Below are 24062 nucleotides of genomic sequence, written 5' to 3' on the forward strand. Positions count from 1 at the left end.
CAATATGAAAGTCTGTTTTGAGTAAATGTACAGTAATCAACTAAGTCGTTAGGATCAAAATAATTTTTATTCCAACAGAATATGAATACTAAGAAGTTTCGACATGATATTGCAATTTTTTTGACGGTGATACGAATTGGCATGTGCATTTAAACCTAATGCTGAAACTTGAAAAATTATATATTTGATGTACAATATCGAAACAATATCACAGAAAATATTGAAAACCATGAGCATTGTGCAACAAGTATAATCCGGTTGAAATAACCCATAAATTTTGTGTTTACATGTTTGTTTATTTAGCAGTAAACAATCAAGCGAAGGACTCAACGCTGTCGCTCAGAGACGATAATCCAATTTTTATTGTATCAAACATCGATGTTACAAAGGTCAATTTTATAGCTCAAAGCGGTTGAACGATACATAATTCTGAGGACTAATCTGAAGAGTTATTGGTACTGTGAAAGCCCACTGTCGTGAAATTGAAGTATTATTTAGTCCATTCAAATTAAATACAAATTCTTAAATGCATACTATAAAGTTTAAACATTAATATTTACATTATCGGAAAATATTCGTGAGATGCTGACAGTTTTTATTGCACATATATCTCAGCCAGTATATCAAATTTAAATATATTTAAAATTCATCACATAACTTTACTAATAGTTTTAGCCAATGTGAGATATATTTGGAAGTTTTGCAATCCGATACAAAGTCGAGCATAGAAAATGATATGTAAAATATTTGAACGATCAAAGTTTTCTATTCGATGCTCAGTCTGTTTTTACTGTGCTAAGCTTTTACTTATTCTCACGTATCAACCATCTATGCACTACAGCTTTCTATTTTATTTTTTCGTTTTCTGGACGCTTTATACGAAAAAGCTCTGTATATTTCCATTTCTCCAAAGAAAAAGGCAAAATCACCGACTACGTGCAGCTAATAAATATTCTCGAAAAATTCAAGAAAACGAGTAGCAATGAGGCATGTCGATATCCTAACAATTGAACAATCGCAAGTCGGGATTACGTACCTAAATAATTTATCAGTTTAGCTTGTTGAGGAAATCATATTACCTGACAAAGTCGAATATCAAACAGAATGATTATCCTAGTAGTTTCATAGCGTTGTAAAATTGTTCCTTGAATTTATAAGATACTAATATTATTAGTATTGGTGTATTAACAAATAAATACCATCCAGTGAACAAGTTCAGGACAAAAAAAACTAGCTATTTTTCAGAAAGGTAAATGCTAAAGTTGAAATTTGCTTCTAGACTTCATACTTCGACTGTTCGACCAGTTGCTAACTTCTATGATAACGTATAATCTAATAATAAAGTCCTTACTGTTCTTAAAAATAAGCCCCTGTTTTACGGTTCAAGTCTTTCAATTTTACTATTAATAGTGGGGCAGTGTGAACGATTTAACACAAAAATCTGTCACAAAACTTTGAACTATGTTGACAGGATCCGTTTGCAAATGCTCACTTGCAAACTTGCACGCTTGTAAATGCCCGCACGCTAACTCTGTATCCCGATTTTCGCTCATGCACTCTGTGCGGAGTTTACGCGTGCATTAATGCTCGCACCTACTTTAGAAGCCGTATTGACACTTGAGGCATACACAAGAGAAAGTTTCATAAATATGTCACGCACGAGGGAGAGAGAACTATTTAAACACATCGAATGGCAGCAACAAGCGGCGAACCGTCAAAACATCGTAAACAACTCGTACATCATGTTCTATTTCGTCGTTCTCGTGTTGAACAGTATTGTATGCTTCAAAAAAGCATTAAATGTAAAGCATATTTTTTAAATGCTCAATACTTTTTTGTCGTTAATGCAAAATTTAGAACGAACCCATACGCAAACGTTACATATGAGTTTAAAATATTAAAAAACGGCTATCTATTGCCCAAACCTAAATTAACGTGAAATCGTGTTGAAATATGACGTCATATATCCCATTATAATGTACCGTCACCTGGGCGATATAATGTTACTAGCGTCACGGCGCAAGCATGTGAGCAAACAAGGGCAAACTTCCGAGTATATTTCTGCTAGCCTAACCCCGTGCCCATTGTTTGTTCGTGGGCTATTGTCCTCTTAAGGTTGAAGTGGTATGGGGCGGAATAGGGATGGGTCATACTCATATTAGACCCTTTTATACTTAATCTTCACTGTATTTAGAATTATATTACTAATGACTGCTTCACAATGATAACCGACTTCATTTCCGTTTAAGATATCAACTTAAACATTAAAAAATAATAATATTCGCGTCTGTTTATCCAGTACAATAACAACAAGCGTCGTGACACTCCCTAACTGACCCTCGACACAATGACCGATGTCCCGCATCACAAACCAAGGCTACAAAAACAGGGTTATTACCCCGTGCTATTCTGCTAAAATATTTTCCATCGTACCTCCTGAGAAAACGCTGTACATGCTGTATCGGGCGCATGAATGACGACCCGAGTAATATGTAATATAGCATCTATAATTTAATGAATGAAATTATCGAAATTTTCAAAATTTAGTTTTATGTGTACCAATATCAATGACCTAATTAATACAACTTCATAAGTTTTGAAAGAAATTCACTGTTGTTTATGATTCATCGAATATCATGCTCATGAATGAAAACACATTTTTAAAATAGCATATTTGTATTGCAATCGGTGTAATTAATATTCAATCGAGGAATTTTTTCTTCTTTATGTTTTTTATTTTTACTTTCACCAAGTACGGTTCCCAGTTCCAGTCCATTTATTTCGTTGAATTAGGTCTTGCGAATAAATAATATCAATGACGGCATAGTATGATTACAAAATCCATCTTTGTCTGAAAACTATTTATATTTAACTTTTATTTATCAAACGCCACTACAGACGCCACAGGTCATGTAAAATCTGCACCAATGTAATAAAGCTGCCGAACTTTAAGATCATAATCAGTTCTTAAATGACAATTTTTGAAGACCGGCTCTTGATTTAACCTGATTTTGTTAAAGATATTTCAATATTGTTTATTGAATCAGAAGCTTTACCATAACGAACATGAATTTGCACAAAGAACTCTTGTGTGAAACAATAACATTGTGGGTTTCCCTTCAATTCGTGACGATGATAATGCATCTTAGATTTAACGTGAGGAATATTTGCATACGTTTTACCTCAATCATCTGCGGATTCTTTATAAAACGCGCTGTTCACGCTTGATTTAAACTTAATTTATATCTAATCAATAGACTATTCCTCAGTTGAAATATTTTTTTTAAAATAAACAAGGCGGATAAAATCTTATGCAAGCAGCAAAAGTGATACAATCTCCATAACTTATTTATTTAGCGATTCCTTCTGTGAACATTTATACAAATAAAATACAAATCACACTCTCACAATGGTATTTCAATAAAATATTTACCTGGATTTGTATGAAATTATTTTCACTAAAATATATATTCACCGAAATATAAATATACGGTCATACAAATTTATAACAAAGGTCACTATTTTATTTCAAATATTTTTGGATATGACGTATTATTCTCATTGTCGTCTAAGTAGAATAGATTTCATTGAAAATTACGTTTGTTGCTTTTTGGTTCAATTGATATCAATTTATAACTTTAGGTTTGGTTGATAGCATTTGGTTGAAGGCATAATGAAACCGAATTATCAACATGAATATTATGTTACGTATACCCCAGATTTGATAAAACGAGTATATCTAGTTTTAATTCTTTGTCAGATTACTGAAAATAATTTCGAAAGATGACGACACATCACATTTACTGACTACGACTTGCAACTCTTGGCTAAGTTTTGTTTGTGCATGCTTATGCCTGATATTAACATATTTCAATTTACACCCACAATTTTTTTTTGCTTGTTTACTGAACAGCTAACTTCCTGGATAATTTTGAATCTCAAGTTTGGTACAAAATTCTCACGGAAAGCGCTCATGGAAGTTATAATTGATCATCAGGTGTTTTGGACGCCTTCGCAATGAACGTAGTTCAAGAGAATATTCATTAGACTAGAAAACCAGAGTGCAAATGGCACCTTCTCATTTATTTATGCTTTATTCTAATTATTTCTATATTTGCCCAAACCTAGCACGTTCAAGTTGAAGAAACTTTGAAAACGTGGTGGTATGTCAGCCATCAAGTGATATACCAATATCAATAGAAGTTTTTTTATAACTCGTACTTTATTTCATCTTTTTTTATATTTAAGTTCAGTTCGTAAGTTACTATGATCGATGTATGCACCAGTCACATAATACCGGTATTCTACTTAGCAAGTATCAATACTTGCGTAAAATACGTGAGCCGTTGATATGCGTTCAAACAGTGAGCAAATGTGATCCTATCCTTTACCTCCGAATAAAGCTTAATACTTGAATACTATTCACTTGCGAATTAGAGTTCAAAACAACTTCCGGTCAATTCGATAAGTGGACGAAATACCAATTTAGTTTTCAAGAGGCAAAAATAACATTCCCATGTGGCGGGCGATGAAGTTGGCTCATAAACTCGTACACTCCCATATTATCAGTTATACGTACATCACGAACACCACCAAATATTTTGATTACCTATTACTCTAGGAGAATTCATAATGTCTTATCAACTATGAACTAGGGATAATTAGAATCGTGCAACTCTATTTATATATAACCCGTGATTGATTTGGAAAACCACATTTCATTACCTGTGAGATAATTGATAAGTAAGTTTTCCACTGTTGGCATCTTCAATCATTATTGTTTAATTTTGGTCAAACATTCGGGTGGAAAATGTCAATTTTTGTGTTATCATAAATATTTTTTAAAAAATCATGTCTTTTTAAAGCTTCCAATATTTTTGCGATCTGTGATGACACCTGGCCAAATAAAAATTGTAAGTAAAATCCTAAGAAAAATTGTTGTTTTGTATTCTAAATTGGCGGTTTCTTTTTGCAGGTATCCCCAAAATAGCACGAATATCGTCGAGTAATGACGATATAAGTAGTAGTTTGCAATCACAACAGGGGTAAAATCCTGTTTTTTAAAACGTGGCTTTCATTATCTAATATCATTTGTATTTCAGTAAATGGACTAAAACATACATACATATTTATACTGTATAAACTTTGCTTCAAATCCGAGGGAGAAATGAAAAATGTTAAAAGATTATAGTTCTCAGTCTCATGAAAGGGCGAAATAAGGACGGACTATATTCAGTGCCACATACATATTTTCTTTTCCTGTATCATATCTATGTCTCAAACCTCGCAAGCAGGTATTTCAAATTCCAATAGATTTCCCTTTCCCCATTGGATTCAATTTATTCGATGTAAGGTCATGGAGGTCGAGGGTATACTTGGGAATGAACTGATAATCAATTTGGAATGTCTAAAGTCACATAGGGAAGTTTGAGACATATCAATATACAGTGTTACACATATTTTCTGAAGAATACTTTGTACTTTTCCTGCTTTATTTATTTCTGTGGGTTTATGAAGTCATCCTCGTAAAAAAGTACTAAAGCGGAAAGCGCTGCATGGTTGTACTTTACCAGCCTTTTCAGACAACAAACAGGTAAAAATAAATTGCAAAGTCATCGATCAAAAAGTAACAACATGGAATATTCATATAGTCTGAGTTTGTAATCGAGTCATGTGATAGTAATAAACCAAGGTTATTTATTGCATCCAAATCACAAATTCAACTTCGTTGCATATCATTAATGTAAGTCGTCGAGAATCGCTCTAAACATCATTCGTCATTTTGTGTTGACTTATTTGGTTGTTCACTAAAACTAATTTACCCCACCAACCACTTGCAATTTTGGTTACTGTTACCTCATTATAACCCATAACAAATTTTCTGCGTACATTATCTAACAACATAAGCTGAAAAATAATTAAATGTTCTGGGAAAATATGCTGCGGTAAAACGCCATCTCACAAAATAGACGAAATCTAATCATTTTTCTGACTAGTGAAAAGTGTTCAAATTTGTGAATCTACATCATTGATCTTGTATATTTCTAGTATAATTATAACGATAATAGAGCTTGCTAAGCTCGATTTAGTGAGTATCGTGATTGACGGGGCAACATTATGTTATCGTGCGAACGAGCAAGTTCTAATTGTTCTCTCGCTTTGATGACAAAACACAGCAATTATTTTGCGACAAACTTGGATTTTGAGATTACCAAGTTGTGATAACACGAATCAGCCTTTTTAAGATGATTTTCCTAATTTATGTCGACGAGTTAAGCCTAAGGTGTCTCGATCTTAACAACGAAATGACAAATGCATTTTACGTGTGGTCCATTGGGAACACGCCCATGTAACTCATACTTCAATTGCAATCAAAAGCAAAAACAACCTAATTATTTCGACGGCAAAATGCATTCTTGACCAATTTGGCGCCAAAATATTTGTGCCACTCCGAAATTTCTATTTTTTTATTGAAAGAGAGTCAAGAAAATCATTTCAAGCAATTTTACATTTCTCGTTGTCGAACAAATGTGAACAGTCCAAAGTTCACTTCGAACTAAATAATGTTTAACAGAAAGTGTCAGCCTTTACTAGGAACAAGGTTTTATACAAGATATTAACACTTTTATCAGTGTTATAACGGGATTCATCAATATCCATTAAAGTCTTTACTGTAAAACTCCACTATAGGCACATTTAAGAAAAGATTGAGCAATCACAAGAAGTAAATATTCAACAGTCTCCTCTGGTTGGGTCGCCTAACAGCTAGCTCTACTGAAAATTTTACACCGTTTGAACGTCACTTTCTGCTTAGTTTGCTTATTTTTGTTTTTGATTTCGGTCTAAAGATCTTTGTCCAAGCAGCTAACATCAGCATCAGCAATCAATGCCAGGTGTGAAAACAATGCTTGCAGATTAATCAGCTGTCAGAATTTTAAGCCTGCAACAACGCTATCTTCTAAATCCATGCTATAAATAAAAGATTAAATAGCAGGTACGAAACCAAGTAAAAACAATTGTTGAAAGAAAAACGAGATTTCTGACTCATATGTTGACTCGTTAGATAAATGATGAGCTATTATGGTCAATCCTGTATATGCTATGTCAAGGTGGCCCAAACCCAGGCCCGCAGCCTTATTGTTTGTGGCCCGCAGCCTCATTATCTGTGACCCGCGTCGCATTTGCTGTAGGGTAATAGAAAGATCGCATTTAGTGTTGTCCAGTCATAAAAATAACCAGAAAAATCTTTTGACACATTGTTACATCACTAATGTCATTGAATTGACTAGTGATGATGATTATAAATTTGAATGATGTGCTTGTCTAGTCTAAATCATTGACTGACTTACTATCTTTCTGGTAGGCAAAATATGCTGACAATATAGGCATCATATAGAAAACTAAAAAATCGAATGCAAAATATCTTAGCCTAGGTTGTCGTATGCATGATAACTAAATATTATTAATGTTATGGGTTATGGCCTAACATTATAAATCCTGCCGGGTGTCGGTAAGTTGTGTCGATGACAAAAAATATAATCTAAAACGACATTTTAGAATCTTGTGAGCAATGAGCATTTTCCAAAGTTGAGAGATTTTGCTTTGGGAATCTTATCGATGTTCGAAAGAACTTACATTTTGCGGAGTCATTTTGTCTGTTATGAGGAGTTTCAAATCTTACACTAAATGTAGGTGGAGAAAGACTTTTGCAAGTTTTAGTGAGTTTTTTGGTGGTTTTTGCATGTTTTAGCTTGGTAAATGACAAATGATGATCAACGTGTTTGTACACTAAAGGTGTTTGTTTTGTATTGAGCAGTTTACCTATTCATGGCACTATTGTGGCCCCCGAACAATGCAAAAATAATTTTGGCCCGTCGAAGCGGACAACTTTGAACCACCCTGTGCTTTGTGATTCATACTTGAGAAGACTCGTTTTCACTCCTATGTGTACTGGTTTACGCTAAATGCGAAGCATCCATCTAATTATTAGTTTATGCATATAACAAGTATTTTAGTTGTACCATTAATTTAGCATTTAACTATAAAATAAAATTTTTCCGTATGGATATGTGGGTTCGGAATAGATTGACACTCAATCAATTTCTAGAACGTTGAGAGGGATAGCGTGCGAGAATGTGACGTAACGGTCGGACGAACACCAATTTAACCGCCAAATAGGAACATGATAACCCTCTTAATTTGTTGACCCACTCACTCTCCCACCGATTAACAGATTAATCCAGGTGGTACAAGGATTTTTCTTTCTAGAAATGACATTCAATCTTAATTACGCTTTTTCGCCAGACAGTCTCCCGCACCCTGTTCTTTAAATAGTTTTTCTTTTAATTAGTTCTTAATAGGCCTTGTAATTTGGGTTATAAATGAAAACATTCAACCGCAAAGATAATTTGTCAAACGAAGCAGTGGACATAGTTCTGAAATAAATGTTCACACATTACTATATAACAAATATAAACTCCTTGTCTGACATACCCGTGAGGACGAATATGATTTATATTTTGCTAACTTTGGTCTCTCCTAGCGGTAGAAAAAACTTCAATCAACCGCGTACGCGGATTACAGTTATACTGTGGTTGCGTGCGTCGAGATCCAAATAATGGATTGTTGCCCAGAGTAAACTTTCAGAAACAGGCTTTACATTATGTTTGAAATCGTACAACTCAGTGGGTAATCTAACTTGAAACCTTGTGGGACATGGATTACTTCAATCATATATTGGGTATTAGCTATTAGGTATTCATGGTTGGATGAAAAAAAAAAATTGCAACAAAAGATTCGTTTTATTTTTGTCGGTTAGCTTGTTAAATCACACCACTTCAATATATAGAGGATGTATAAAATACACTTGTATGACGTAGTTCATCTCCAAAATCGTCTGTCACAAATTGAAAACTGTTGATATTTCATCCAATTTGCTCTCGAATTTAGATTGAAGTTGTTAGAATTCCGTCCTGTCGTTTATCTATCTCCCATTTGAGACATATCCATCACCCCTGAGATTAATATCATGAAGTAATTGTCATTGTGCGAGTAAATCGAATTGTCGGTTCTAAAAATATAGTTGGGAGCCTAGAATGAGGAGACGGCAAATTTTAATTATGTATTTTCAAACACTATACCATGAATAGGCCATATAATTAATCCCGTACTTCCAATGAAAATTTCGGAAACATTTTACTATTTGACGCTATAAAGCAAATACCAAATGCTCAAAAGGAATTGGATGTTGCAAGCGAGCGATTTTAATTTCAATAGTTGAAACAATTTGTTCAGTGGGATTTGATCTGTATTAATCCATAAACTTCATTAAAAAGGAAAAAACATGAGATATAATATAGAATTTTGGAATGTGATAATTTTATTGTTATTGAGTCAATACATAAACAAAACTGGCAAACTCACTCATTCCATAACACATTGGAATATAATCATCCCATTTTCCATAATGCCCGCAAGTAACCGAAGATTTAGTAGAAATTATTTGATATCCAGGATAACACATAAAATAAATTGACTCTCCGTGATTAAATGCATATTTCTTCGGGAAATATTGACCATTGAAGTAAGTTGTTGGTGCATAGCAATTTCCTGTATATAAAATTTTTTCCATGCTTAGTTGCATTTAAAAAAAAGATATATATATTTGTTGTTTTGAAAAAATAAAAATTTCGCAGTCTGTGGTACCAAGCAGACTAAATTTTGATCAAGATATTATATTTTTTTTACGTACAACTTATAAATATGTATATTATTAATGGCATATTTTGATATATATATAGTTTCACTTCAGCTCAAAGTAAAAAATAAATTAAAGATAAAATAACCAAACTCACTCATGCACTTGGGTGCTTCGCGATCCCACATTCCTCCTGGCAAACACTTGGCTTCGTTGGAACGAGACATTCCTTCATATTTCATGTAAAATCCATCGTTGCATGAATAACTGATTTTCTCCCCGGGTTTGTAGTATTTTTTCATTGGAGTGTGATATCTGTATCTCATATCATCAACCATACAGTATTCTGTGAAAATAGATCAAATCAATAGAAAAGTTGTATTCGAAAAAATTGTTCAACGCAATACTGATTTTCTTTTTTTGGGGGATATATAAATTTTGTTTGACATATATAATATGCATAGCCAAAATCCAACACGAATTCGTACATCGGTACAACAACCACCACACTTGATCTCTCTAAAAGTGTACCACAACATTCATTTAATTACCTACGATTAGAGATTTTTGACGAAATTGTATTTTCACGAGTATGAACCTTACTTAGCCTACTTTTCGTGTTTTTTATTAAGTTTCGATGGACCAATATTATTTCAATTAATAAATTATTTCAAAAGAAAGAAAAAAATCATCACAGCATTTTTGTACTCACTTGTACATTTTTTAGGCATTACAGTAAAAGTTCCGTCAGATTTACAAATTGCATACTTTGGCATCGATCCAGACGAGTCATAATATCCATGATCACATTCATATTTTATCCAGTCGCCGGGCATGTAGTACATTTTGGAATAGCATTTGTGCAAATATACATTATGTTTAGGTGACTTACAGAGTTCTGTAAAGTAAAATATTTTTATTGCGTCCCCTACACTTCACCATTGAATCGTTCAGGGCAAAGGAATATTCACAAATGACAACACTGATTCAGTATATTCATTTGTTGACTAATGGTTTGATCTGGCTTATTTCAACAATAATTTAGATGGGCTTGCTTCCAGATTTTCACGTTTTGTAAAACCTTTAATGCTTTGATAGCATTCAGAAGAAACAGCATTGTATCAAAACAACCTAACAAAATCAATCAATCAATAGTTAAATCAACTTACTTTTCGGCAATTCTACACACATCGGAATCATGTCCCATTTTCCGCCATTGCCACAAGTGCTGTACATTTGATTATAGCCTGAATATTTCTTGTAAAATCCAGATTTGCATTTCACGTAAAGTCTGTCCCCAATCATGTAATACTTCTTATCAGGTTTAAGCATTTCGGAATTCATTATAATTGGCGACTTGCAATACGCTGTCATGAATAGAAAAGAACGAATAAATGTATATTAAACTGAATATTACACTATTAGTCTATAATGTGTTCGATGTGTGTTTTATCAATGCTTTAGGGAAGTGTCCTTGCTTTATTTATAAACTAGTAGACATGATCACAAGACAACAGTCTTCTTCTCCAATTTTTTTCTTTGAGCTTAAACTTCTATTTGTGTTTGATTATAACCCGAAATTTTGGACATATAGGATGCTTTGTACAAAAGTTCTCTCTAAAAATTTAGAAAATGTTTCAAATTCAAATCTTTGGCATTGGAGGCAAACTTGCATCAGTTGCACAAATTTTTCAATCACTCATTTGGTTTTCTGCTGAATCGCTGTCAGGACTTGTCAATAGCAACGATCTTTTTAGACATTCTAACTCTAACCCCATGGAATTTTATTGCAGACTCAGATTTTTCTAACAGTGATATCTTTGAAGTAATCTGAGTGACAGCATTGCGATATAGCGGAGTCAGTGTTGCAAGAACAGCTCAGATTTGTCGAATTTGAAAAATCGCAATAATTCGAATTGAATTTTTATATAGTATATTATCGTAATATACTTTATATGTGTTTATATTGTACTAAATCGAATTGCACTCTTTGGGATTTTATAGCAGATATTGGGAAATTTCTAGTACTACAGCGATAGCGAATTTACAAGATCGCAAAAATACGTATCAAAACTAATTATAATCGAGCAAATTATCTCACATTAATTTGTCCGCAGATTGCTGTGGTATTTTAGAATAGTAATGCTTTTGATCTGTGTGTAAGTCGACGCAACCGCGAGTTACGTTCAACACAAATAAATTAGTATAGAAAGTCCTTTTAAATTCTTGTAGTTGCCATGGATTGAATATTACGCAACAGAAAAAGACATTTACGGTGAAAAAGTCGGCTCTATTGAACGAATGCCTAATCGCGGCGACGCGGTTCAGAAGCCGTTGCATGAAAATTTCCGATGTTTGTGCAAAGCGTCCTAGCAATTTCCCAGCAATAATTGAGAAATAATTTTTTTGGGAGTCAACCTGTATTAAACAGTGTATCCAAACTTGCCAGAATACACGTTAATCGGGCAGACCTGTATTCACAATAGCTGACTTTTCAACTTACGCTTCTTTTCATGCATGCACATAGGTGGCATTTGATCCCATTTTCCGGATGACAGGCATTGTGCTTTGCTGTATTTTTCTCCACGATACAATATTATGTGTCCTCTATCACAGTAATACACCAACGTATCGCCAGGATAATATCTTTTTTTCATCGGACTATATCTTCCGTGATCGAAATCAGGTGGCAAACAATAATCTAGATATTTTATAGAGATTTCATGGTAAGTTATTAAATATACATAAATAGAAATGTCATCAACACGCATTGGGGAGGCAAATTAGCCTATACCACATTACACTTTTACGTCATTTGTGAGTAAAACATTCACGATATTCTTATTATAATCTAATTTGTATGTCAAAAATTGTTCAAAATGTTCGTGTAATTCCACTGTTGTTGCAAAATTAATTGTAATTGAAACTAACCCATATTTCTACGTATACACTTGGGTGGTTTTCGATCCCATTGGCCGTTTTTCAAGCAAGTTCCATAGTCCCTATGGTGTTCATGGTGGTCGTTGTTGACGTGTCCATGTTCATGGTCATCATCATCATCATCATCATGGTGGTGGCTTTCTTTGTCGTGGCTGTGGTCCTCATCATCGTCGTCATGACCATGTTTATGGGCATCATCATCGTGGCCATGCTGGTGGCCTTTCTTACCGTGGCTGGGGTCGTCATCGTCGTGGTCATGTCCATGTTCATGGTCAGCATCATCGTGGCCATGCTGGTGGCCTTTCATACCGTGACTGTGGTCGTCATCATCGTGGTCATGTCCATGTTCATGGTCATCATCATCATGGCTGTGATGGCTTCCTTTGTCGTGGCTGTGGTTGTCATCATCGTGGTCATGTCCATGTTCATGATCATCATCATTGGGGCCATGCTTGTGGTCTTTCATACCGTGACTGTGGTCGTCATCATCGTGGTCATGTTCATGTTCATGGTCATCATCCTCATCATGGCTGTGATGACTTCCTTTGTCGTGGCTGTGATCGTCATCATCGTGGTCATGTCCATGGCCATGGTCATCATCATCATGGCCATGTTCATGGTCATCATCATCATCGTGGTCATGTCCATGTTCATGGTCATCATCATCATCATCATGGTCATGTCCATGTTCATGGTCCTCTTCATCGGGGTCATGGTCATCGTCATCCTCTACTTTCATATAACCATCTTCGCATTTGTACCAAACACGGTCTCCTTCAGAAAACACTTTCATTTGCGGCTCATACATCCCATGTAATATCGCCTGCGGTTTACAATAATCTAAAAAATGATAAAAACACATGTAAATTAATAATACGTGTAAATTGATTTATTTTTGTGCATACGCAAAGTACAATCGCAATAGAATATGTCCTAGAACCAAAATTTCTGCTTTGATCATGACCATATAAATTGTCTACGCCAATAACTGTTGTTTTCATTAAAGGAGAAATAATGAACAGAATATTCTGAAACATTCGCAAAAATTAATCTTCATTGTTCATTTTTTCATGCATTTTTCATGCATGCAGTAAATCTACATTGAACAAATATATCATCCAATTAAATTAGTATTATTATTCAATTGATTTAATGAATTTTTGTGTACATTTGTTACAATATTTTTAGTGAAAAATATACAAAACGTACTCGTGTCTCTTCTCACACATTTTGGGATTTTCTTGTCCCATTTTCCATTCAAACACGTGACGCATTCAAACCGAGATTCATCATAGAATTGCTTTTTAAACGCTATATTACACATGATGTAAACACGATCTCCTTCTTCATACATCCTTTTAAATGGTTTGAAATATCCATTTGGATGTTCTGGAGGACTGCAATATTCTGAAAAAGAAAAACAATTCCATGCACGTGCAGTCAATTGTTGCTCCACATAGAAAACATCGAATTCTTATGATTTTGCATATAAGAAGAAAGGGTTTAGCAAATTCCGCAGATAGTTTAGCAAAAATAAACAAACATATATGAATACATATATTCTTTCAGATTTTCAGATAAAAACCCACTGATTCTCGTGTCTTTACACAACGGTGGTTTGAATTCCCAATGTCCACCGGGCTTGCACGTGCTGAATTCATACCAATCAAATTCGTAGAACAACCTATATCCCATTTTGCAACTGTATTTCACTTTGTCTCCGATGGCATATTGAGATTTCATTGGCATTTGAAATCCATTATCGATTCGCGGCGGAGAGCAGTAATCTAAAAATTTTGTTCAGTTTAGAAAATATTCCAGTGTTAGAGAAAAGTGTGAGCTGTGAACTTAACGAGTATAAATATTTTTTTTAAAACCTGGTAGCAAATTATTCTTCTTTCTTATTTTGAAAATGATAGTGAGTGGAAGCAAAGAAATATATATTTACGAATCCGTACCCTACAAACGACTTGCGGTAATTGGTGCCAATTGTAGTTCACCCTGAGAGAGACACTTACCCATTTCAGCTTTTATGCATTTTGGAGGCTCAAAATCCCAGAGTCCGTTATCTTTGCAAGTTGCAAATTCAAACCAGTCCTTTTCAAAATAAAGCATGAATCCCGTATTGCATTTATAATGTAATTTATCTTTTGGAAGGTACATTTTCATAACTGGTTTGTAAAATCCATTTTCAATCATTTGCTTCTGGCAATACACTGCACAAACAAAATGAAAGTTTCTTACTTGTTTGAATTATTAAAATTCTAGATTCAATGAACAAATGAATGCTTTAGAAAAACTGTAATCAACACTTTTATAATTACGGAGTATATTAAAATTTTTCGCGGCAAAGACAATCAGTAATGGTGCCATTTGTCATCCTGTGTGTGGCGCCATCCTAACAAGTATGTCAAAGGACATCTCACTAGTGCCCTGATAGGTTTGATACCATGTCTCAGAACTTAACTTTATTATCAGCCTAAACAAAAAGGCACGATTTTCAGAAATAACTCTAAAAATATCAGTTAACATCTATAGCATGACACAAATCAGGGTTCGAAATTACGTATCAACCTTGACAGTAGTACTTCATTAAGTTTGTTGCATATCATATTTCGTATGAATACATGAGGTAAATGGATACTTTTAAATAAAGCGTTCAAGAAATATGTTGGAGCATATCGCTATGATAAATATAAATAAGCAGGCTTAACCGTAGTATCCACCAATAAGTTGATGATAACTGTACAAATTCAATAGCTCATTAGATTTATGTAATCATTTTTATTGGCGAAAAATTGTTTAGGGTTGTTTAGAGAATAATTAGTTTATAATGTTACTTTTTTGACTGTCTGTGCACTTCAGTGGCTCTTTATCCCATTTGCCATTTTTCATGCAAGTTGAATACTCGAATCCATCGTCGTCGTAATACAAATCATATCCCTTTTTGCATTTATATCGGAGTCGATCTCCTGGTTTATACATTTTCATAGCCGGCATATACGATCCGTACATCATGCCAGGAGGGTAACAGTAGTCTAAAAAATACAATATGAACAATAACATTCTCTTCAATCATCAAATTAATAAAGATTGCACACTCAAGATAGATTATGTTCCAATACCATAGGGTAGAATTCTACCGAGGACAAACTAAGGGCATTCTTAAAATAATTGTAAGTTAGTTTCATATAGCTTTATCTTGCTTCATACATACTTTGCAATTTAGAAATACACTTCGGAGCGGTATGTTTCCATGTTCCATCAGGCTTACACTCGTCGTAGGAGAATGGTTCTTCGTCTTCGTAATGTATCATGTAATCGTTTTTGCATTTGTACTTAACCGTATCTCCGATGTCGTACATGTACTTTTGAGGCTGCATCATACCGTGAATAATTTCCTGGCCGTAGCAAAATTCTGTAGGAAAATAATAATTAAAAAATGCGTCTATGGTATCAATTCAACTTCAACAATAATCTAATAAAAGCAACACCATCAGCCCAAGTATGTCGCACTTTCACTCGCAGAAGTGAAAATTGGAGTTGACGCATCCGTTTGCTCGGAGGGCAAGTAACCTTTTGTTGGGCTGTATACATCATATCGGTATGAAGTGACAACGCGTATTGAGCAGCTTTCTTGTGAATTAGGTTTTGTTACATTCTGGGGATGAGATGACGCTTCTACTTACTTTCATCATCGCTGACCGATCTTCTACACATCGGAGGTTTGAAATCCCACTTTCCGTCATTGCGACATGTGCTGAATTCAAACCAATCTTTACCGTAAAATATCTGATAGCCAGTTGTGCACTTGAAGTATAATCTGTCCCCTTCTTCATACATTTTCATTGCAGGCATATACATGCCATTAATGAATTCTGGAGGATTACAGTAGCCTAGAAATACAAATCATAATTTCAAATAATCCACCACAAAAAATGAAAAGGATATGGGGTGACAGAAAATATGAAAAAATTATACTTAATTAGCAAACAGAAAAAAAGATGAACAATTGAGAGGAAATGGACATAAAACAGCAGAACAAAATTAAAAATAAAGTACAGGTTGAAAGACAGCAAAACAAAAACAAAAAAGATAAGGAAAGGAACATTTTACTTTTACTCATGCTTCTGCATTTTGGTGGCTTGAAATCCCAATTTCCGTCACTTTGACAAGTAACAAACTCAAACCAGTCCTCTGGGAAATAAAGTTGGTATCCTCCATCACACTTGAAATACACTCGATCATCTTTGCTATACATTTTATTCATAGGTTCATACGATCCATGCATTATCATCGGTGCTTTGCAGAATTCTGAAATGTATATTATGCAAATAGCTTTACATTCTTTGGCTGTAAAATATCTTCTCTATTTATTACTTATCGAACTTAAGATCGGTAAGTATGTTGATAGGTATTTGTCTGTTTGTTTGTCTGTCTGTCTGTTAGAAGCACGCGATATCTCACGAAAGCGAGGTTGAATCTGCTCCAAATTTATCATGTGCATTCACCATAGCTCGGACCAGAAGCCTTTTGTTTTTGGATGAATTATGTCGTATAATTAGAGAGTTATTAATTAATTAGTGATGGGACACATGGTGTGGAGTAAGAGCGCTGTTTCGGGGGATCCGATACGGGAGCTTTCTATCGATAAGTCTTCGGTCTCCGACCGATATTCTCGTTATTACACTTACAAGTTAGAAACTTAATCCAGTTTTTACCAGAATATTGTTTTTTTTTGTTTGTTGCAGATTCTCAAATCAAATATTCATTTTCTCAAATACATACTGAGTAAGTGTAAATCATAGAAAGTTGTGTCAGACTAAAACTATAAATGTGAAACTTCCGTTGTGATTTGGGCACCAACAGAAACAATCAAGAACTTTAATTTATCATTTATTTCTGATATCAGGAAACTATTGTTTGTTTTTTCATTAGCCTGTAGCAAAACTAGAACATAACTACCATGTTAAGTGGCCCGCGCAATTATTAGTAAATTACATGTGGCTCTTCGGCCAAAAAGATTGGACGACCCTGCATTAAAGCAATATGGTTTTAGACGTCCCATTGAAAAAAACATTGCGTCAAGTTGCAGATATTTGTATTATTCTCCATCTGCTTGCGTGTTTGATAGCTTAGGTAGGACATGCCGAAAGAAAACGTTTCCACTAATCCAATCTAATCATCATCTTTCTATGAATCAGTGGCTGCCCATTTGGCGCGTTGTTTCCATCCCATTCTGAAGTAACCGCAAATCATAAAAATCTCACTCATGTCATCCGGTCTACATTTAGGAGGATCGAAATCCCATTTTCCACCAGTCATACACGTTGCCAACTCGAACCAATCTTTTTCAAAAAATATTCCATATCCGTCGTTGCACTTAAACGATACTTTATCCATAACTTCGTAATATTTTTTAGCAGGCATGTAAGATCCGTTGCTAATTTGGAGCGGTTGACATTTTCCTATATAGTGAACATGAATTAAAGCTATGACATGTCATTAGGACATTTGATGTAACTTATATAACTGACCAATAATTTCTTTCATACCTCCATACAACTAACTAATTTATCGCATTTAAAAACAACGGGCTAAATTTCCTTGCGGTCTGGACGAATATTCAAAATATAGTATTAACATTTTGGTTCAGTTGTGAATAACTTGTATTGCCACTAAATTCTATATTTGCGAGAGTTTAACATTTTATTAAATTTTGGTCATATATTTCACCACAAAGTGTGCTTACTAATATGGATTTAAAATAAAACGCCTAGTAATTCATAATATTTTCACTCTAAATCTCGAGATATCAACTCCCAAACATGCCTTTAAATTCTCTAAACGGGAGTAATATTTTGAAATTAAAATTTTAAAACAGAATTAAACATATTAATGAGTCAAAAACCTAAAATTTTGAGAACCGAATCCAACATACTCAATGCCCTTTACGTTTTTCAGAATCAATACTTATCGAGCTTGCAAATTGTACTTGAAATAAGCAAGAGCGATAAAAGTTGAGAGGTAAGGAGTTAGGGGTTTGTATTTAAAATAGTTTCAGATAAAAAAATAAATTACGAAATTATGAAAAGAAATGAAGGTAATGTCATGAATTTTCAAAAACCTTTCACAATGGCGGTGAACGTACCAGAATTGTCAATTTCGCAGGTTACAGACATATGCTCCCATTTCCCAGTTTCCATGCAAAGATTTGATTCGTAAATCCACGCTCCTGAATATTTAGCCATGTATCCTTCATCGCATTTGTAGCTAACACGGTCCCCAATGTTGTATTTTTCCATTTCAGGAACACTGCGACCGTTTTTTATCATTGGCTTCATACAATATTCTAGTAAAAATAGGTTCAGATAATATTTTTTAATTTACACAATAACTGAGGAAAATTTTACCCAATACGAAGAATTTAAATGTAGAAAAAATTTCGTGATAAAGAAACTGACTTTGTTTTAAAGCAAACTTGTTTTGCAACGCAAAGTGCGAAAGGGTTTTTGTAAATTGTACATTTAACACTTTTCAGAATTTGTTATCAAAATGATAAGAGATAACATTTATTTCAAGAAACTAGCTAAAGTAAAGTCGTTGTTATCATACTTTTACACATCGGAGTCATGTGTTTCCATTTTCCATATTTATCGCACGTGTTTTCTTCGTATATCTCGGCTTTGTGTTGCATTGTGTATCCGTCTTCACATTGGTATGTTACCTTTTCCATGTATTTGTACTTTGTTTTCGTGGGTAGGGAACTTCCGTGTTTTATCATCGGAGCGTCACAATATTCTATAATTAAATTACTTCTATATGACATTAACAATCACTTTATTATTTGATTATATTCTATGTTCAGCCAACCTCGACTAGGCATTGCATTGTGAATATATATGGTTTATGACGCCCTCTACTGAATTGAATCACTGTCCAGGTTTATTGTACTGAACAAATATTCTCGATTTCTTAGTTTGCGATGTTCTTGAAGCATGACATTTGTGAATGCTGGCCTACTAATTCGCAATGGGGGCATTTAAATTCACAAACATCGAAAAATTCAAAAATACCAATACTGTATTGCGAAACCAACTTTGAGATATTGTGTCCTCTGATCCTCAGCGGCAATCTCTAAAAACTTCTAATTTGGAAAATCAATATATATTCTGAGACTTACTCAAACAATGATAAGGTGGCATGTCCCATTTGCCGTCGGATTCACATAAAGGCATGTCATATGGTTTGTCTGATTTTTTGTGATATCCGTCCATACATTCGTACATCATCATTCTTTCACCTGGCTTGTATCGTAGCTTTGCATATGGTTTATGATAAAAGTTGGTGTGGTCAAAAATCATGCAATATCCTTTGAATGGAAATTAATTTTTTGTACAATCATATGTGCAAATGAACGAGTCAAGGGCGCTGTGATGACACTATAGATTTAGGATATAAGGTGCTTCGGCTTTCAGCTTAAGTGAAATTACGTTTGCGTTTTTTTGTATTTATATATATTCAAGTTTCACGAGAAGAAATTATATTTTTCAGACATAGTCGCAGTCATAACTTGTGATCTTCTGATATTAGCAAGGCAGACCCGGTAAGAGAGAAAAAGCAGGAAAAAGAAAAACCTGCGCATAATCCCAAAACGTACTTGCTCTAGTGAGTCTAGGCCGTAGGCCAGTGCGTTGTAGCCATCATACCAGATATTAAAATATACATATTTTTCATTCGTTTTTTTCGTTTGTTTCTTTATGATGAGAAAGTATCGCTGTCACTACCAGTATGTATACGTCGAAAATAATTGCATTTATATAATTACTCACGTTCACATTTGTATGGCTTCGTATTCCACATGCCGTTAGACATACATCGGGCTTGTCTGTATGTGTATGTCTTTGGTTTCAAGAAACCTTCCATACAATAGTAGTAAATATTTTCTCCGGGAAGGTATTTTGTTTTCCTGTAAGGACGATGATTATGCATTCGATAATCGGGTGGCATGCAATATTCTGTAAAATAATATTTTAATTTTTAAAGATAACATCTTATCGCTACTTAATGTCTGGTATTCAGCATAGCGATGTTGAACTCGTTGGGCTAACAAATGCGAATACCTTATTTGAATCGTGACTTTTATCTTGAAAATCGTGAAACTCTTATATTGACATTATAGATTTTCAAGACGTAATCCGCGCAATAAGTTATAAGATTAAACTTGTTTAAAAGATTTATAGCAATTAATTTACAACAAAGTCAAAAGGGTATAATCTTTATTCACGTTTGTACGCAAGCTAACAGTTAACAAGCCCGTAGGGCAGATCATGTTATTCGACTTTTATCTTCATTTTTGACTCGAACGAAAATGTATTTCACCGATGTTTGAACTATTTTTGAACTTACTTTTACACATTGGCTTCCTCATATCCCACATCCCACTGCTTTGACATGTCGCAGTATTGCTTTTCCTACTTCCGCGTACGTAGGACATGTAATAACCTTCTTCACAGGAATACTTGATTTTAGCACCTTGTCTGTATTTGTCCATTTTAGGTTCATAACTTCCATACTCCATATCAGGCATCTTGCAATAGTCTGTAAACAGCGTAGCAAGATGGTATTAGTTTGAAACAGAGTAAAACGATGCAAGATGAAAATACCATTGTTCAGAACTGATTGCAAGTTCCTGATTCGGTCATAGATTATAAAAATCAGTTTCAAACTTTTACATAATAAAGTTCCTACCAAAGCATCTATCGGTACTAGTTCTTCTTGCTTGCTTCCATACGCCGGTGATAGAGCATGTTGAATATACATATCTCGAATGTTGGCCAGGACATGCATAATAAACCTTTTCGCCATACTTATAATTAGGTTTGTCTGGGTAGAAATCACCACCGAAAAAAATCTTAGGATTCACACAATATCCTAGAAAAAATTTAAATCAAGTAAATATTTGGAATTCATTTAAACAATTGGCTCTTGCTAGTTTGAATAAACACATTTCGATTATGGTTAGGGTTACCATATTTTTGTGACTTCAAATCGGGACGCCCCGAAAGACAACGACCCCTTAGCTGTGATTTTATAACGTCACATTTTCCGATTTTACTACATAGGCCTACATTCCTACATTTAAAGCTGTTTCGGCGGTCTTTATCGACCATATTTTTATCGAAATTTCAAGCGCATATTCTCTGTCCAAATATCGGGTTCAGTTCGAAAAATTGGAAGGAATTGACGTTAACGATACCGGTACAAATAATTCGAATTTAGACTAATTAGTATTGGTTTTACATGCGATACGTCTGCCATCAATGGGAATAAGCGGGAAACGAACGCATTCACCTTCAGTAAGTAGGCTAGCGCTGCGCTACACAGAAACAACAGTAACGAGAACATGTTTGTGTATTACGCTGGAAAAGTGGGACTTTTGACTGACTAATCGGGACGGCGGGACAAAACGCTGAAAAGCGGGACTGTCCCGCCTAAAGCAGGACGTATGGTAAGCCTAATTATGGTAGTATTATAATGAGTAATTTAGTTTATTTAAGTCCGAAATACTTACTTTGGCATTTGTATGGCCTGTTGTTCCATTTCCCATTGGACATACATGTCGAGGTCATGTATCTTGTCGATGGCACATAGTATCCGAATCTGCATTTGTATTCAATCGTTTCGCCAACATCATATCTCATTTTCGAGTACTCTTCGTGTTGATAGTCATTATGTTTTGGAGCTACGCATGTTTGCCCTAAGAAGTGAGTCAATATATAAATATTCATATATATTTCGGTGAAATTCGACTTAAATCAAAGTTATAACTTTTCTTTAAGCTCTGTGACGCATTTTAATTCGGTTCATATTGTGTTAGCATTCGTGTTCGATACATAATTTAGACCGATCCAGTTACAAACATCGTAAAAAATCTAGCACTTGCTTTCATTTTTCGAATATTTTGCCTAAACTTGAAGAATAAATGCAACCTCAACTGCAACTTCTGTTTGCATAATAAGCACTTACGTCTATATTAATAGTATTCCTAACACAGGCAACAATAATTTAAACACATAGAAAAGGGCATCAAGCATAGCGCATGAAAACGACCAACCGTGTGTGTTTCAGCCTCCTAATCAGTTGATCAAAATGAGTGCCCAGCAGCTACGTGTCTATGCTCGTAGTCTATACATTTTTCAATATCAACAGCGTACTATAGAGACTAATAATTTTACTTTTACATGACCCTTGTGGAAACAAACGTCCGTTATTGTATATTGCAAACTTAAAAAATAAACCAGAGCCATCTTTTACTTTTATGACTATTCATAGCAATAGCTAGAGATGAAATACTAAACATTGAGATATGCAAGAATATTTTACTTACCCTCCTGAATACATTTTGGAGGTGACCTGCTCCAACGGCCACGAAATTGACAGACTATTCTTGCTGCCCCTGTCATCTTGTATCCCTCGTGACATTGAAAAGAAAGCACGTCACCAGGACTATATCTGCCGTTGTAAATTTTAGCTGTTGTTTGCATGTATGAGTTTTGCACATCTGGACTGCCGCAACCTGAAAACAAAACATCCATCAATGAAAAATAGACCAGATAGAATGATCTTGCAAACATGTCTTTGGAAACTAGTTAAAACTCGACACTTTTCTTATCATCAGAAAGGTTGCCACAAAATCCAAATGACCGATTTTTGACTTGGTGACAAATCACCCAAACTTATTTTATTTGAAGAATAATCATATATTACCAATGGTAATCAAAAAAACTTACAAATGCTATGCATAATTCTCATAGCGGTTAGGATGCTAAAATTGTACAATACAGATTATATTGATTTATATTTGTTATATTTCAGGTTTTATATCATTAATAACAAAATCTCAAATTACAACCAATGAAATGCATATATCATAATTGTAACCTAATTTTTTGAAAAAACTCGAGCAGGTCATATTTAGCTGTGAATAAAATGTAATTCAATGCAAAATTACCTTCGATGCAAACGACTAGCGACATTGCAGCTAAAATCACAAACGCGATCGATGTGATTTCTCTCATGATCGGTGTCTTTCGTCGCCTGTCAACAGAAACAAGCACTGATGATTTCTTTCCTTGCCTTTGGCGTATTTATATGAGTTCGTTTCGCGCATTTTTTTCAAGATCGTGCCACGAGCATCTCAAATCTTGATTGTAATTAAAGTGTCAAGTTTACGATTTGCAGAACACGATATATTAAAATCGTAGTAATTTCGAAATTTATGCGAGACCATCGCTTGCACGATGTGTTATTCAACAATACTTCGTTCGTGACTAAGTATTCGGTAACATTAGGCAATGATGCAGCAAAAAAAAACAGGATATAATCTGGACTGTGACATTGACATTAATGTCAAATACGAAAA

General features: G+C 34.4%; 1 protein-coding gene across 3 annotated transcripts; it reads right to left on the reverse strand.

Moving 5' to 3' along the window:
• Positions 1–8782: 8782 nt before the first annotated feature.
• Positions 8783–23800, reverse strand: LOC120331025 (complement receptor type 2-like). Of its 3 annotated transcripts, none has more exons than XM_078113657.1 (24): positions 23652–23800; positions 23028–23216; positions 22212–22397; positions 21389–21571; positions 21047–21238; positions 20470–20655; positions 19821–20009; positions 19253–19438; positions 18789–18989; positions 17908–18105; positions 16754–16951; positions 16327–16533; positions 15855–16055; positions 15478–15675; positions 14656–14853; positions 14227–14424; positions 13847–14044; positions 12629–13477; positions 12201–12398; positions 10867–11064; positions 10410–10595; positions 9855–10043; positions 9424–9609; positions 8783–9014 (listed from the first exon to the last, which is right to left on the reverse strand). In XM_078113657.1, exons 1-24 carry the CDS (start codon positions 23716–23718, stop codon positions 8980–8982), a joined length of 5016 nt encoding a protein of 1671 aa, XP_077969783.1. In that variant the 5' UTR covers positions 23719–23800; the 3' UTR covers positions 8783–8979. The 3 variants fall into 3 exon arrangements, with proteins under 3 accessions (XP_077969783.1, XP_077969782.1, XP_077969784.1); XM_078113656.1 differs by having other exon boundaries at positions 8783–9070; XM_078113658.1 differs by having other exon boundaries at positions 8783–9090.
• Between the last annotated feature and the right edge of the window lie 262 nt (positions 23801–24062).

The sequence above is a fragment of the Styela clava genome, chromosome 6 (genome assembly GCF_964204865.1).
Source record: "Styela clava chromosome 6, kaStyClav1.hap1.2, whole genome shotgun sequence".
Taxonomy (NCBI): Eukaryota; Metazoa; Chordata; class Ascidiacea; order Stolidobranchia; family Styelidae; genus Styela; species Styela clava.